A 13468-nucleotide genomic window follows, 5' to 3' on the forward strand; every position below is an offset into this window, starting at 1 on the left:
TTTTTGTATTTTTGTATTTTTGTATTTTTGTATTTTTGTATTTTTGTATTTTTGTATTTTTGTATTTTTGTATTTTTGTATTTTTGTATTTTTGTATTTTTGTATTTTTGTATTTTTGTATTTTTGTATTTTTGTATTTTTGTATTTTTGTATTTTTGTATTTTTGTATTTTTGTATTTTTGTATTTTTGTATTTTTGTATTTTTGTATTTTTGTATTTTTGTATTTTTGTATTTTTGTATTTTTGTATTTTTGTATTTTTGTATTTTTGTATTTTTGTATTTTTGTATTTTTGTATTTTTGTATTTTTGTATTTTTGTATTTTTGTATTTTTGTATTTTTGTATTTTTGTATTTTTGTATTTTGTATTTTTGTATTTTTGTATTTTTGTATTTTTGTATTTTTGTATTTTTGTATTTTTGTATTTTTGTATTTTTGTATTTTTGTATTTTTGTATTTTGTATTTTTGTATTTTTGTATTTTTGTATTTTTGTATTTTTGTATTTTTGTATTTTTGTATTTTTGTATTTTTGTATTTTTGTATTTTTGTATTTTTGTATTTTTGTATTTTTGTATTTTTGTATTTTTGTATTTTTGTATTTTTGTATTTTTGTATTTTTGTATTTTTGTATTTTTGTATTTTTGTATTTTTGTATTTTTGTATTTTTGTATTTTTGTATTTTTGTATTTTTGTATTTTTGTATTTTTGTATTTTTGTATTTTTGTATTTTTGTATTTTTGTATTTTGTATTTTTGTTTGTTACAACTTCATTTCGGAGTTTCTAGAAACCTCCAGACATAAAAAAACATCACCACGTGTGACTTCAAGTGCGGAAACACGTGTTCAACCCATTCTTTGCCAAACTGTCTCAAGAAACACGTGTGAAAATACTTGGAATTTTTTGATAAAACCCCCCAATCCATCGCAGACACACTCTCTTCTCTCGAAAACTTCACGTGCTTATCGAGTGTTTATCTGTTCACGTTTCTTCGCTTGAACCCCCTCGCTATAAAATCTCAGAATGACCCATTTTGGACCCAAATTGGGTTAACCGTTGGCCGGCCGCTCGCTCGGTTCCGATGGCCAGACGTTCGTGGCCTTGAGATGATCATGAATTCAATCTACGAGAAGCAGAAGATGGCGAAGAAGAAAGTATGCTAATTACCAGTCTCTCACTTCTGCACTTGAGCAAAGTTTGATTTGGAGAGAGGGGTGGGTCTGAGGTTATTAATTGCAACCTCACAACCACAACCGTAAGACTGAGAGAAGAGGGGCTGTGGTCATAATTGAGAGATGATCGATGCTGATTGAGGCAGTGATTGATTAATGATGGTAATTTTTTTTTGCTATCTTCCTTATCTTTGCCCTGTTGAAGAGGGACACAAGCAGGACATTGGCTCTTCTCAAAATTCCTTGAAAATAGGTTTCGTTTTAAACGGCTTGCAACACTGCCATGTGATTTTTTCCCTTTGTCCGTGTCGACCTTAGGTCATACGACCATAGATCATACGACCGTAGGTCATACAACCTTAGGTCATACGACCTTAGGTCATACGACCTTAGGTCATACGACCTTAGGTCATACGACCTCAGGTCATACGACCGTTTCTTATGTCTTTACGACCTTTTGTCCTTATAACCTTATGTCCAACGACCTTATGACCTACATCCTTTTAACCTTTTGTCCTCCCGACTTTTTTTTCTTTCAACCTCATGTTTTCTCCTGACAATACATATAACCTATAAACAAATAAATGAACCAAAACAAAACAAGATTCAGATTGTTCTCGAACAAATTGCACTCATTGTTTTGCGCATTTTTCAAGAATTTCAATTGCAAAGCAATTACTTACCTACCTCTCTTGACTGACCTAATCCAACAAACGAGCGCAGAACCCCCACAGCAAACCTTCTCACACCTTCTGAACGAGCTGGGAAAAAGAAAGAAAAGAAATACAAAACGACCCGTTCACACATAACTTGGCACCAATCTGTCATATTTCATCAAGTTTCTTGCGGGGGAGATTTTTCCGCTAGGTGGCGGCGCAACCACTAAACGAACAATTATGTGACCACTGTGGAGTTGGTTTTGTTTTTGTTTTTGAGGGCAAACCTATCAACATTGAAACAGTTTAGGGAAAAACAATGAAGTGGAATTTACGCCCTCTTTTACGTCAAAACTGGTGAATATTTATGAGGGCGCGTGCGCCATCTCGCGGCATTTTTTTTGTAAATTTGTCTAATAAATCTTTTTTCTCTCATATTTTGACAGAACTACAAGGAAAAGGACGGCGGCAAGGTGGTGGTGTACACGACCAGCATGGGCATCGTCCGGGAGACGTACACCAAGTGTGCGAACGTGAAGCAGATCCTGCGGACGCTGCTCGTCAAGTTCGAGGAGCGGGACGTGTTCATGAGCAGCGACTACCAGCAGGAGATCAAGGACCGGATGCAGAGCGAGCTGATCCAGGTGCCGCAGGTCTTCGTGGACGGGCAGCACGTGGGGGTGAGTCGTCGCAAGTTGCTTGGAGAATTTCCCTTATCCTCTGAAAAAAGTGGTTTTCATTCTCGTAACAAGTGCTACCATCTTCGGTAATTCAATCCAATCTCAAACCCTGTCTCATTTGCAACTGCAACTGTCTGAGCTGTCTACAACCCAGTAGAAGATATTACGTTTCCACGGTGGTGGTCACGACAAAAGGTTAGGGTGGCCCTCGGCTGCAGCATCTCATTACCCAGCGATGTAGAATTACGTGTGAGGTTATGACATTCCCTTCCAAGCCGTAGAAGCCCAAATGGAGGCACCATTCGTCGTCGTCGTCGTGTGTGGTGCTTTTGAAGGACAGACGACTTCTTCGCAAGAGGGTTCAACTCGGTTCTCATGTGCTCAAGTAAAATTGCGAGGAAGTCATGTGATCGGTGATATGCGCAGCAAATTTAAAAGGTTTTGAGAAGATCCTCTTCTCAGAGCAGGTGGTCATGTCGCGTTTTTTAATGCAGAACCAAAGTAGCAATAATTGCGCCATACACCCGTAATGGCCTAAACTGTGTGTACAGAATGGTCCAGCTGCTTTGCAAGATCATCATCATCAGCAAGTTGAGATGACGCTGCAAAAAGTTCTTTACAAGTGGAGGATGGTTGATCAGTGATGTGATACTTTGTGTGCAGTTGGATGGTCTCACGATGCCGAGCAAGGACTTGACCTTAATTGTTTTATTCTATTATAGAGAAATCTTGATCTGATGTGCTTTATTATTCAATAATTACATGTTCCTTTACAAGTAATGATCAACACGATTTAGTTCAATGACTTCGTCTCTCAATTTATCAATTTATATCAATTTATCAAGTTATCAATTTATTAATTTATCAATTTATCAATTTATCAATTTATCAATTTATCAATTAAAAAAAAATATTTTTTTTGTTTCTTAAATTTAAAATTTTTAATGTTATAATTTTATAATAATATTCTTTTTGTTTATTTATCAATTTTTAATTTTTCAATTAATTTTTTTATGTTCAGTTTTCAAATTAAAAAAAAATATTCTCTTTTCTTGATTTATCAATGTACTAGTTTAGGCTGGTACAAATTTGATTTAAAGTTTTTATCTCCCCCCTTCAAAGTTGGCCCGAAAAATCATGGGGCAAAAACAATTTTTTTAAACTTCAAAATTTTAATGGAAATTTAAGTACAATCAGCTGAAATCAATTTAAGATGCGTTTCCCTGTGTTTAGAATCATTTTTAGCATATTTGGGATAATTTTTAAAATCTAAAAAACTTTTGAAAATTTTTGATGTTTAAGTTTTTTTTCGCTTTTATTTCGTCAAATCTTACATTTTTTGAAAATTAATGATTGCAAAACAACTGTACTAGTGTAAATTGCATTTCAGACACTTTTTCCATGCAAATGCTGAAACATAGGTTTGTTATTTCAATATTTATATTTTTTTTTTTTGCTCGCCTCCTCGACCCCGGCCAGAGCCGAGAGACAAAAACTTTAAAAAATATTTGCATCGGCCTTATCAAATAAAAAAAATCACTTTTTTCGGAGTTTAAATTCTTTTTTTTTATTTAGGAAATTTTATTTTCTTTAATTAAATTTTTTTTCTTTGGATTTTGCCATTTAATTTGTTTCTAATTTTATTTTCCAAGCAGGATTTTTTAATGTTTTGTATTTTGATTTTTTTTATAATTAATTTATTAACAGATTCTTTCGAAAAAAATCTATTCACATTTTGAAAACCACGACCAAACGTTGAAACAATTGTCGCGAGATTTCAAAGCGCCATTTAAATGAATGTAGAAATATACAACTGCTTTGAATGAGTGCTGATAAGTTCAACATTTCAGAACTCAAAATAGTGCTTTGAAGGACACACGGAAACTCAAAATAGTAGTTTATGCTACAAGTTGCAAAAAGAGGATTTTTTCAGCACGAGTCGTAAATTTATCCAACGAGGTTCACCGAGTTGAATAAATACGAAGAGTGGTGAAAAAATCAAGTTTTGCAACGAGTTCCATACAAATTTTTTTGCAATTCCAAAAAACACCCATTGAGTGGAATTATAAGTCAAATGTTCATGTATTTTGTCAAATAACCGTTTAACACAAAATAATGTTGAAAAGTATTACTTTTCGAAACAAGTGCTGAAAAGTTCAACTTTTCAGCACCCATTTCAGTGCTGAAAAGTAGAACTTTTCAGCATTTATTTTGAAAAGTGTTGCTATTCGATTCTGTTATGTTTGGTACAGAAAAGTAGGCTTTTTCGTCGTTCAAGAATGACAGGAAAAGTAAGTAGTTTCACGACGGAATTGCAAAAATAGTTTCAAAGTGTTTTTTTTTCGAAAATATTTTTTTTCCAAAATTAAAACTCTTTGCCAATTTTTAAGCCCATCCCTTTTTAGCTCTCGTTGCACAGATCAAAAATATTAAAACAAAAATGGGAAATCGTTTTCAAGCTATAAAATCTGCCCAGTATTGCATAAATGTCCCAACAACTAAAAGTAAAAATTGTAAATTTGGCAGTTCGAGCGAAAGTGAACCAGAATGATCCAGATTGTCAATCATGAACATGAATAACATTATTTTTAAGGAATAGTTTTCACGAATTCATTTTTTTTCACGAAAGCATGACAAATTATCAAAAGTGTGTTCCATGAATTCGTTACCCGGACAGACGGTAATAACAAAATTCATGCCATTTCAATAACAAATAATTATAAATAACAGAAAATAACAGAAAATGTTATGGAATTGTTCCATTTTTGTATAAAGTTTAATAACAGTTTATGTTATCATAACAAAATTTGTTATTGGTCTGATATTGGTTGAGAGCAGCGATGGAATAATCATCATCAATAGAAAATCTCTGGACGTTCATCAAGAGAAAAAATCCGAAGGGAGCATGGCTCTCCTCTCTCGCGCACGAAAGATCGGTAAAAAGAATCTAAAAAAATCATCATCTTGATTATTCGGTGGAACATCTTTTTCACTACTACACTTGCAAGTGTAACGTCACACGTCGAAAAATGACCGGTCACATTTTGTAGATGGGCAATGTGTGTAATTTGTTGTGTTTGAAATAAATATTTTTAAGTGGTGCTGACAAGGAAATTCACAAAAAATCATCAGCAGATTGATTATCTTGGAGAAGTTCGGGAGCGATTTTCTTTTGCGTGATTTGCCTCCTCTCTCTTTCGAGGGTGAAGAAAGTTCGCAAGCGAAAAAGTTTTTTTTGCGATTATTCCATCCCTGGTTGAGAGTCAAAACAACTTTGGAATAACATTTTTTGTTATGGAAGAATAACTCCAACTGTTATTGGGATGATTGGATTAGTTGTTAAAATAACAAAAAATAATGACAAAGATTTGTTCGAAGAATAACTAAAAATGTTATTAGTCTGTTATTACAATAACAATCCAATAACAAAAAAAAAAAAAATCATAGCGACGAATAACAAATCTTGTTATAAATAACATAAAATGTTATTGGCCTAGTATTTTCAAATATCAAAAAATGTTATTCTCAAGTTATTTCCGTCTGCTCGGGTATGAATCCGTTCATGAATTTGAGATCATTAAATCGTGTTTTTTACGAACTCACGAATTTATTTCATGAATTCATGAATAATATTCATGAATTCGTAAATGGTTGTTCACGAATTCATGAATAGAGTTGTCATGTTATGATTAAAATTAATAAATTCACGACAACCAGTTTCATTAAAAAATTAACTAAATTATTCATTAGTTCATTAATCTTGTTTCGGGATGACTTTTTTCAGTGAATAAAGAATGTGGTTCTATCATTGCAAAAATAACCAAAAACCATGGGGAAAAATATGGTCCTCTGGGAAAAAAAGTTTCAATGTTAAGATTTTTTAGTTTTTTGACTGACAGAAAATTCAATCTCAATCCGTAACATGATAGGCATTTACCTCCCAACTGCACCCAACTTAAAACTAGTTTTTTATTGCTGCATTGTGTGCGTGTTGCAAAAGTCAACGTCAAAGTTGGTGTGTTACCCCCTTTGAAACCCCCTCCCGTGTAATGACGCGAGCAATCAAACTGCAATCAAGGCTCGGATTTTTATCGCTCCTTTTAGGGGGAAATGTGTCTCACCCTCGAGCCTCTTTTTATCTGGATCTGAAAATTAATTGCAAGAAAATCGTTTCTTTCAAATCGTGATCACGTGGGGGAGCGCCCCGGCGAAGGCAATGTGGTTGATCGTCATGGGTTAACTTTCAATTAATTATGTTTATTTATTTTTATAAGTTTGATTCTGTCTTTTTGAAACTTTTTTTCCCCAAATTTTGAAAATAAATTTATTTCTTAAAAAAAAATGCGAAAGTTTTCCAATATTTTCAGTAGATTAAAAAAAAACAGTTTTATATAACTTATTAGCCATTTACTAAAAAAAACAGTTGTAAAAACTATTATGATACCTCTTAACCAAACAATCGAAAAAAAACTAATCCAATTAACAGCCTTGTTGTTGTCATTTGACAGCCAATCAAATGCAGCTCAACTAACGGTTCATTGGCTCTCCAATCAACAACAAAAAAAAGCAAAAAAAAACCCATCATCACCTTAACGGAGAGCCCCACCGTTCAACAGAGAACCAGTTCCTAATTTACAACCATTTTAAACGTGAAACAGCAAAAAAAAAAGATCAAATGCACCTGTCTTGCAGGAGAGCAAAGCCTTAATGACAATTAAGATAAGCTTGGCGAGCTGGCTACTGCAAAGAGTTTAACGATCTTGCTGCCGGTTTTTCGCACAAAACTTGAACGCAACTTCCACCACCACCTTCCTAATGGTCATTTTCAAACCGTCTGCGACGGTGATGAAAACTTGTTTTAGATTTTTCCTCACTCTCGCTCTTCCAAATTTCAAATCGATCGACCTTTCATCGTTTTGATTTAGAGGCTTTTTGTTTTTGATTCGTGGTAAAAAGAAATTTGAATGGCAATAAATTTGGGGATTTTCACGATTGTCTGTTTTTGTTTTCAAGATATTGCTGAATGGTAGGAAACTTTTTAACTTTAGGAGATCAATTAAACAGTGGTATTTAATTTGTACCAAAAAAAAAAAAAAAAGGGAAAAGGCTGAAAGAAAATTAAACAATAAAGTAAGGTAGATGTTCCTGTATTAGATCAATAAAAGAATGGTTATTTTTTTCGTTTGATAAACAATAAAAAATCATTTATTCTCTCGAAAAAAAGTAAAAAAAATAAAAAAAATACTCTTTCCATTTTCTGCGGAAAATTCCTAGCCAGTAGAATATTTTAGCTAATGAGTAATTCTGTTATATTTTCTATTTATGTAAAACTTCGCCATGCCATTTGCTGAAACCATTTTGAATTATAAGTTTTTTCATACAAGTCTCCATACAATTTTGCGAGCTCGTCTTACAAATTGGGTTTGTGAATATTCGAAAATCTGTACCTTGAGAAGGAATTGTCTGATCGATTTGGTGTCTTGGGCAAACTTGTAGGTTGTGGTTAGGACGTCCCAGAAAAAAAATCGGAGCTATACAAAATATCACCAAAAATTTTACATTCGGAAGCCAAATCCTTTTAGTCAAATTTGAATAGTTGATTTCCTATTGAATTGCAAAATGCAATTTTTTCAATATTTCTCCCCCACCATGTTGACCGCTATCTTGGATTTACAAATTCTTTATAAATGGGTCATACTTAAGCTCGACAATCAAAAATAAGACAACGAAGAAAAAAATTGTGATTCGATTAACCGAAGTGAAATTTTTCCAATGGCTTCGGATAATCGAGTCTGGACTGTGCAACATTTATATATTATTTTTAAGATCAAAAATCAAACAGCATCACTTACATTTTTTTGAGAATTTCTCCGTTTTGAAACGTTTCAGCTTTTACGAAAAGCTTGTAATTTTTTTATTTTTTTTTTATTATTCAGACTTTTTTTAGAGCTTAAAATTTGCGAAAAAATATTCTCTCAATAAGCCGTAAATTTTCAACTGACGATATCTTGGAAAGTTTTGGTTTGATTTTCAATATTATTAAAACTCATTTTTTCAACATTGAAAATCAAACCAAAACTCTTCAGTTAACCCTCTACTGCCCAAATTTTTTTTTCGAAAATTTTTATTTTTCCCGTGTTCAGGAGGTCATTTTGAGCAACTTTTGTTCTACGAAAAACTTTACTTCTCTTGTTTTATGTTTTTCTTGTTTTATTTTTAGTATTTTAATTTACATTTATCTTTTTTAGTCTATGTTTGTTTTTGGTAGTATTATATTATACCACCTAATATAATTACATTTTGCCTATCTAATTTTTTCACGTTTTTACAGTCACTTTTTCAATTTTTTGCTTGTTTTTCACATTTTCTACTATAGAATGGCACCATCATCATTTAAATTGCAAACAAATGCGTAGAGGCATAGCCTGGGACACTACAAAAATTACTGCATACTTCTTTTTTACTGAAAATATAGGAAATGTTAGTAAAAAACACAGCCAAAGTTGACCCCTAAAAAAATTACATTTTTATAAACATTGGCAAAGTCACATAAAACAAGTTAAACTTCCAACCCTAAAATTTTCTAAAATTTTAAGAGTTCTTCTTTCCAATGCTTTTTAAAGATCAAAAATCGTTTGGAAAATTGATTTTTGGCGATTTTTTAGATCGAAGCCCGTCTAAAGGCGGGGTTAGGTTGTAGAGGGTTAAAAAATGATCCATTGCGAATTTGGCGCCATTCTCTAGCCAATGTTCTCACCTGAGTTTTATATTTTTGCCCGGATTGAATTAAAAAAAACATATTTCGGTATAGAAATTCATATTTGGTTGTGAAAATAGTGGAGCAGCTGAATACTTAGTGATCGATGTTATTTCAAATTATTCCTTTTACAATTAATTATTGGACATGTATCAGCTTAGATTTGGAATACGTCTAGTTCTTGAAATATGTTTGTTTTAATATATAGATGTTCAGAAGATTGAAACAGGAAAATGAAATTTTGGGGTGATTCCACGATTATTTTCGTTTCAAATTTTTGTGGAAGTTGCCTATACTGTTGCCAAAAGTCTCACGAAAAATGATGATGGACATTTAAAAATTGTTGTTTTTAAATCAAAATTTAAAAGCGAGAATCAATTTCCCAGTCAATTTTAAATTTTTTTTGTGGTTTGAAAACAAAAAAAAACGTTTTTGTAAATTATTTTTGTATTTTTTAGGAAAGTTTTATCCTCCTTTTACAAAAAACATGAACGAATAAAAAAAATCCTTCAAATTCGACTTTTGAACTTCCAAATAATAACATATTTTAGAAGCTGCGTGTTTTTTTTTCTTTCTGCGCTTTTTTCAGAGAGCCCATCAAATTTTCAATACCTTTGGTTTCTAGATACAGCAATATTTAAATTAAGAAATACAAGTATATTTAAATAGCTAACGCCCTTCTCAAATGTTATTCTCGAGTGCAACTGGCTCCTTATACACAGCAAAAAAAAAAACGATGGTAAAATCGCATGCAAAAGCATTAAACACTGCATGTACAATTTTTGTAAACATGAAAAAAAAGTTGCAACCTACGGGATTAAAACCCAGCACCATCAGTAAGGACTCGCGCCTTAGCCCACTCGGCCATCAGACCGATGAAAAGCTGTCAGGATAAACGCATATTTGAGCTTGACATCACGGTCAATTAGGTTTCCCATACTGATGGGCTACATATTTAAGGGTGTAAAATTACATAAAATTTCATTAAATAATGCAAAAAAAAAATTTTAAACCCAGGCATTTTTTACTTTATTTGCTGTATACAGTCATGCCTCGGTTTTGCACGCCTCGATTTTGCACTGCCCCGGTTTTGCACCGTTCAGCTGCCTCGGTTAAGCACGGCCCCTGAAGCACAGTGCTTATGGGTTTTTGGCTATATGGGAGATATTGGCTTTAATCGTACGACAACAACATCACAAAATTATAGTGTTTTGGAATCGGGATGATGTCAGTTATCCATTAAAATTATTATTTCATGAAAATTTTCACAAAAATACGTATTTTTCCTGTATTTTGAAAATGCATTTTTTTTCTCTAAAGAATCCAAAAATATATTGTTATTGCAATATGGGTATCGAATGATCAGGTTTTTTCATACATTTCGGATGTAATAACAACATTTTTAGAAAATACTCCAAATTTTCACTAAACCACGTTTTTTCGAAAAAAATACTCAAAATTTCAATTTTTACAATATGGGTATCAAACGATCGGGATTTTTTCATACATTTCGAATGTAATTACAACATTTTTTCGAAAATACTCAAAATTTTCACAAAACTACGTATTTTCGAAAAAAAAATACTCAAAATTTCCGTTTTTACAATGTGGGTATCAAACGATCGGGATTTTTTCATACATTTCGAATGTAAAAACAATATTCTTTGAAAATACTCCAAATTTTCACAAAACTACGTATTTCCGAAAAAATACTCAATATTTCCGTTTTAACAATGTGGGTATCAAACGATCGGGATTTTTTCGAAAATTTCGAATGTAATAACAACATTTTTTGAAAATACTGAATTTTTTCACAAAACTACGAATTTTCGAAAAAATACTCAAATTTCCGTTTTTACCATGTGGGTATCAAACGATCGAGATTTTTTCATACATTTCGAATGTAATAACAACATTTTTTGAAAATACTTAAAATTTTCACAAAACAACGTATTTTGAAAAACTTCTCAAATTTCAGTTTTTACAATATGGATATCAAATAATCGGTATACCTATTGTAAAAAACGGAAATTTGGAGTATTTTTTCAAAAATACGTAGTTTTGTGAAAATTTTGAGTATTTTCATTTTTTTTTAATAACTTTCGAAATGTATGAAAAAATCCCGATCGTTTACCTACATTTTAAAAACGAAAATTTTGAGTATTTTTTTTCAAAAATACTTAGTTTTGTGAAAATTGCGAGTATTTTCAAAAAATATTGTTATTACATTCGAAATGTAGGAAAAAATCCCCCCCCATTGTAAAAACGGAAATTTTGAGTATTTTTTTCGAAAATACGTAGTTTTGTGAAAATTTTGAGTATTTTCAAAAAATATTGTTTTTACATTCGAAATGTTTAAAAAACCCGATCGTTTGATACCCACATTGAAAAAACAGAAATTTGGATTTTTTTTTGAAAATACGTAGTTTTGTGAAAATTAAGAGTATTTTCAAAAAAAATTGTTATTACATTCGAAATGTATGAAAAATCCCGATTATTTGATACCCATATTGTAAAAACTGAAATTTTGAAAAGTTTTACAAAAATACGTAGTTTTGTGAAAATTTTGAGTATTTTCTAAAAATGTTGTTATTACAATCGAAGTGTATAAAAAAATCCCGATCGTTTGATAGGCAAATATTGTAAAAATTGAAATTTTGAGTATTTTTTCGAAAAAACGTAGTTTTGTACAACAGATTACCTATTTAGTATGGAATTGTTATATAAGAAACTCATGCAATCTGAATCATATTTGAATGCACAAAAAAGTACTTAAAAATTTCCAATTTTTAATGCTTTTTAGCTATTTTTAAGATACTTATTTTTTCGTTCAAGGTTCAAAAACTTAACAAATGTATTTGTTGAAAAAGTGTTTTTTATGCCTTGAATTCCGGGATTTTCAAAAAATATTTCCCCGTTTCCCGTAAAATTCAAATCCCGGGAAATTTGACGCCCTAATACTAGGGAGTAACAAAAATGTTTTTTTTTTGTGCCTTGAGAATCGGTGGGCAAACTGAGGCTAAATCCAAAATATGACCTCGCAAGTTCAGCAACTAACAGAACACCTCAAATAAAATAAAAATCGAGAAAAATTGAGTATGCCTCTCAAATCGTATGCCGTGAGGCCAACGACACCGAAATGGTTGATTGCCGCAACCTTGCTCCGGCGGTTCGATCCGTTACAAAACGTATCAAAAACCGTTTCACGACCGAACGACCATTTCTGAAAATGGCCATCGTCGTCGTGCGTGCGTCCTCAACAAGTCTGACCACATTTGACAAGGCTCGTGCCGTCGAAAAAAAAAATGCTCATGATTGAGAGGTGAGGAGTGTCTGAGTAATGGACATGAACCGTAAAAGGGGGGAGGTTAAGGTATGTTGTTTTATTTGCCAAGCCCCCTTGTTCATAATTGCTCCGAGGGGACATCGTCTGGTCAGATGGTCACGGCAGCAAAAACGGTTCAGATTTGATGAGATTTTAAGGCTTGAGCAGACCGATTTGAGGCACAATCGCCGCGACGACAACTGGAGCGTAGATAACGGATTGCCACTTTTTTGTGTTGTTTCTTAAACATTTTTAGTTCGTTTCGTGTTGCAAGCGTGACGCGCGATGGACAAAGTGACAAATTAAGCAAGATTAAAAGGTAGCTGAGCAGGTGCGGTTTGCTTGGTTTGAGTTTTGGGGAATTTAACGCAGGGTCAAACCATTTTTAAGATTGTTAAAGTCCTTATTTTTAAGCTTATGAGCAATTCTCTGAGATTTCGGTCATTCGATTTTTTCTGTATTTTTTAATCCGGCTGAAACTTTTTTGCTGACTTTTGCATGCCCAAATTTTCCATACAAATTTGGCAGCTGTCCATACAAAAATGATTTATGAAAATTCAAAAATCTGTATCTTTTGAAGGAATTTGTTGATCGATTTGGTATCTTCGGCAAAGCTGTAGGCTCGAATAAGGACTACACTGGAAAAAAAATGATACACGGTAAAACAAACTTTGGTGATTTCTTTTTGTCACTAAATCTTGATTAGCAAAAAACACTATTTTTATTTTTTTATTTTCTGATATGTTTTAGGGAACACCAAATGCCAACTTTTCAGAAATTTCCAGAACGGGCAAAAAATCTTTGACCTAGTTATGAATTTTTTAATCAATACTGATTTTCAAAAAATCGAAATATTGGTCGCAAAAATTTTTCAACTTCA

At 32.3% G+C, this 13468-nt stretch overlaps 1 protein-coding gene across 1 annotated transcript in view; it reads left to right on the top strand.

Annotated features, from left to right (window-relative positions):
- LOC120417689 (glutaredoxin domain-containing cysteine-rich protein CG31559-like) overlaps nt 1-13468 on the top strand; it is an 82952-nt gene that overhangs the window by 59024 nt on the left and 10460 nt on the right. Inside the window, exon 3 of the mRNA XM_039579825.2 lies at nt 2273-2506. Coding sequence (XP_039435759.1) covers nt 2273-2506 — 234 coding nt within the window. The remainder of the gene's footprint in view (nt 1-2272; nt 2507-13468) is intronic.

This window comes from Culex pipiens, chromosome 1 (genome assembly GCF_016801865.2).
Source record: "Culex pipiens pallens isolate TS chromosome 1, TS_CPP_V2, whole genome shotgun sequence".
In the NCBI taxonomy this organism is placed as follows: domain Eukaryota; kingdom Metazoa; phylum Arthropoda; class Insecta; order Diptera; family Culicidae; genus Culex; species Culex pipiens.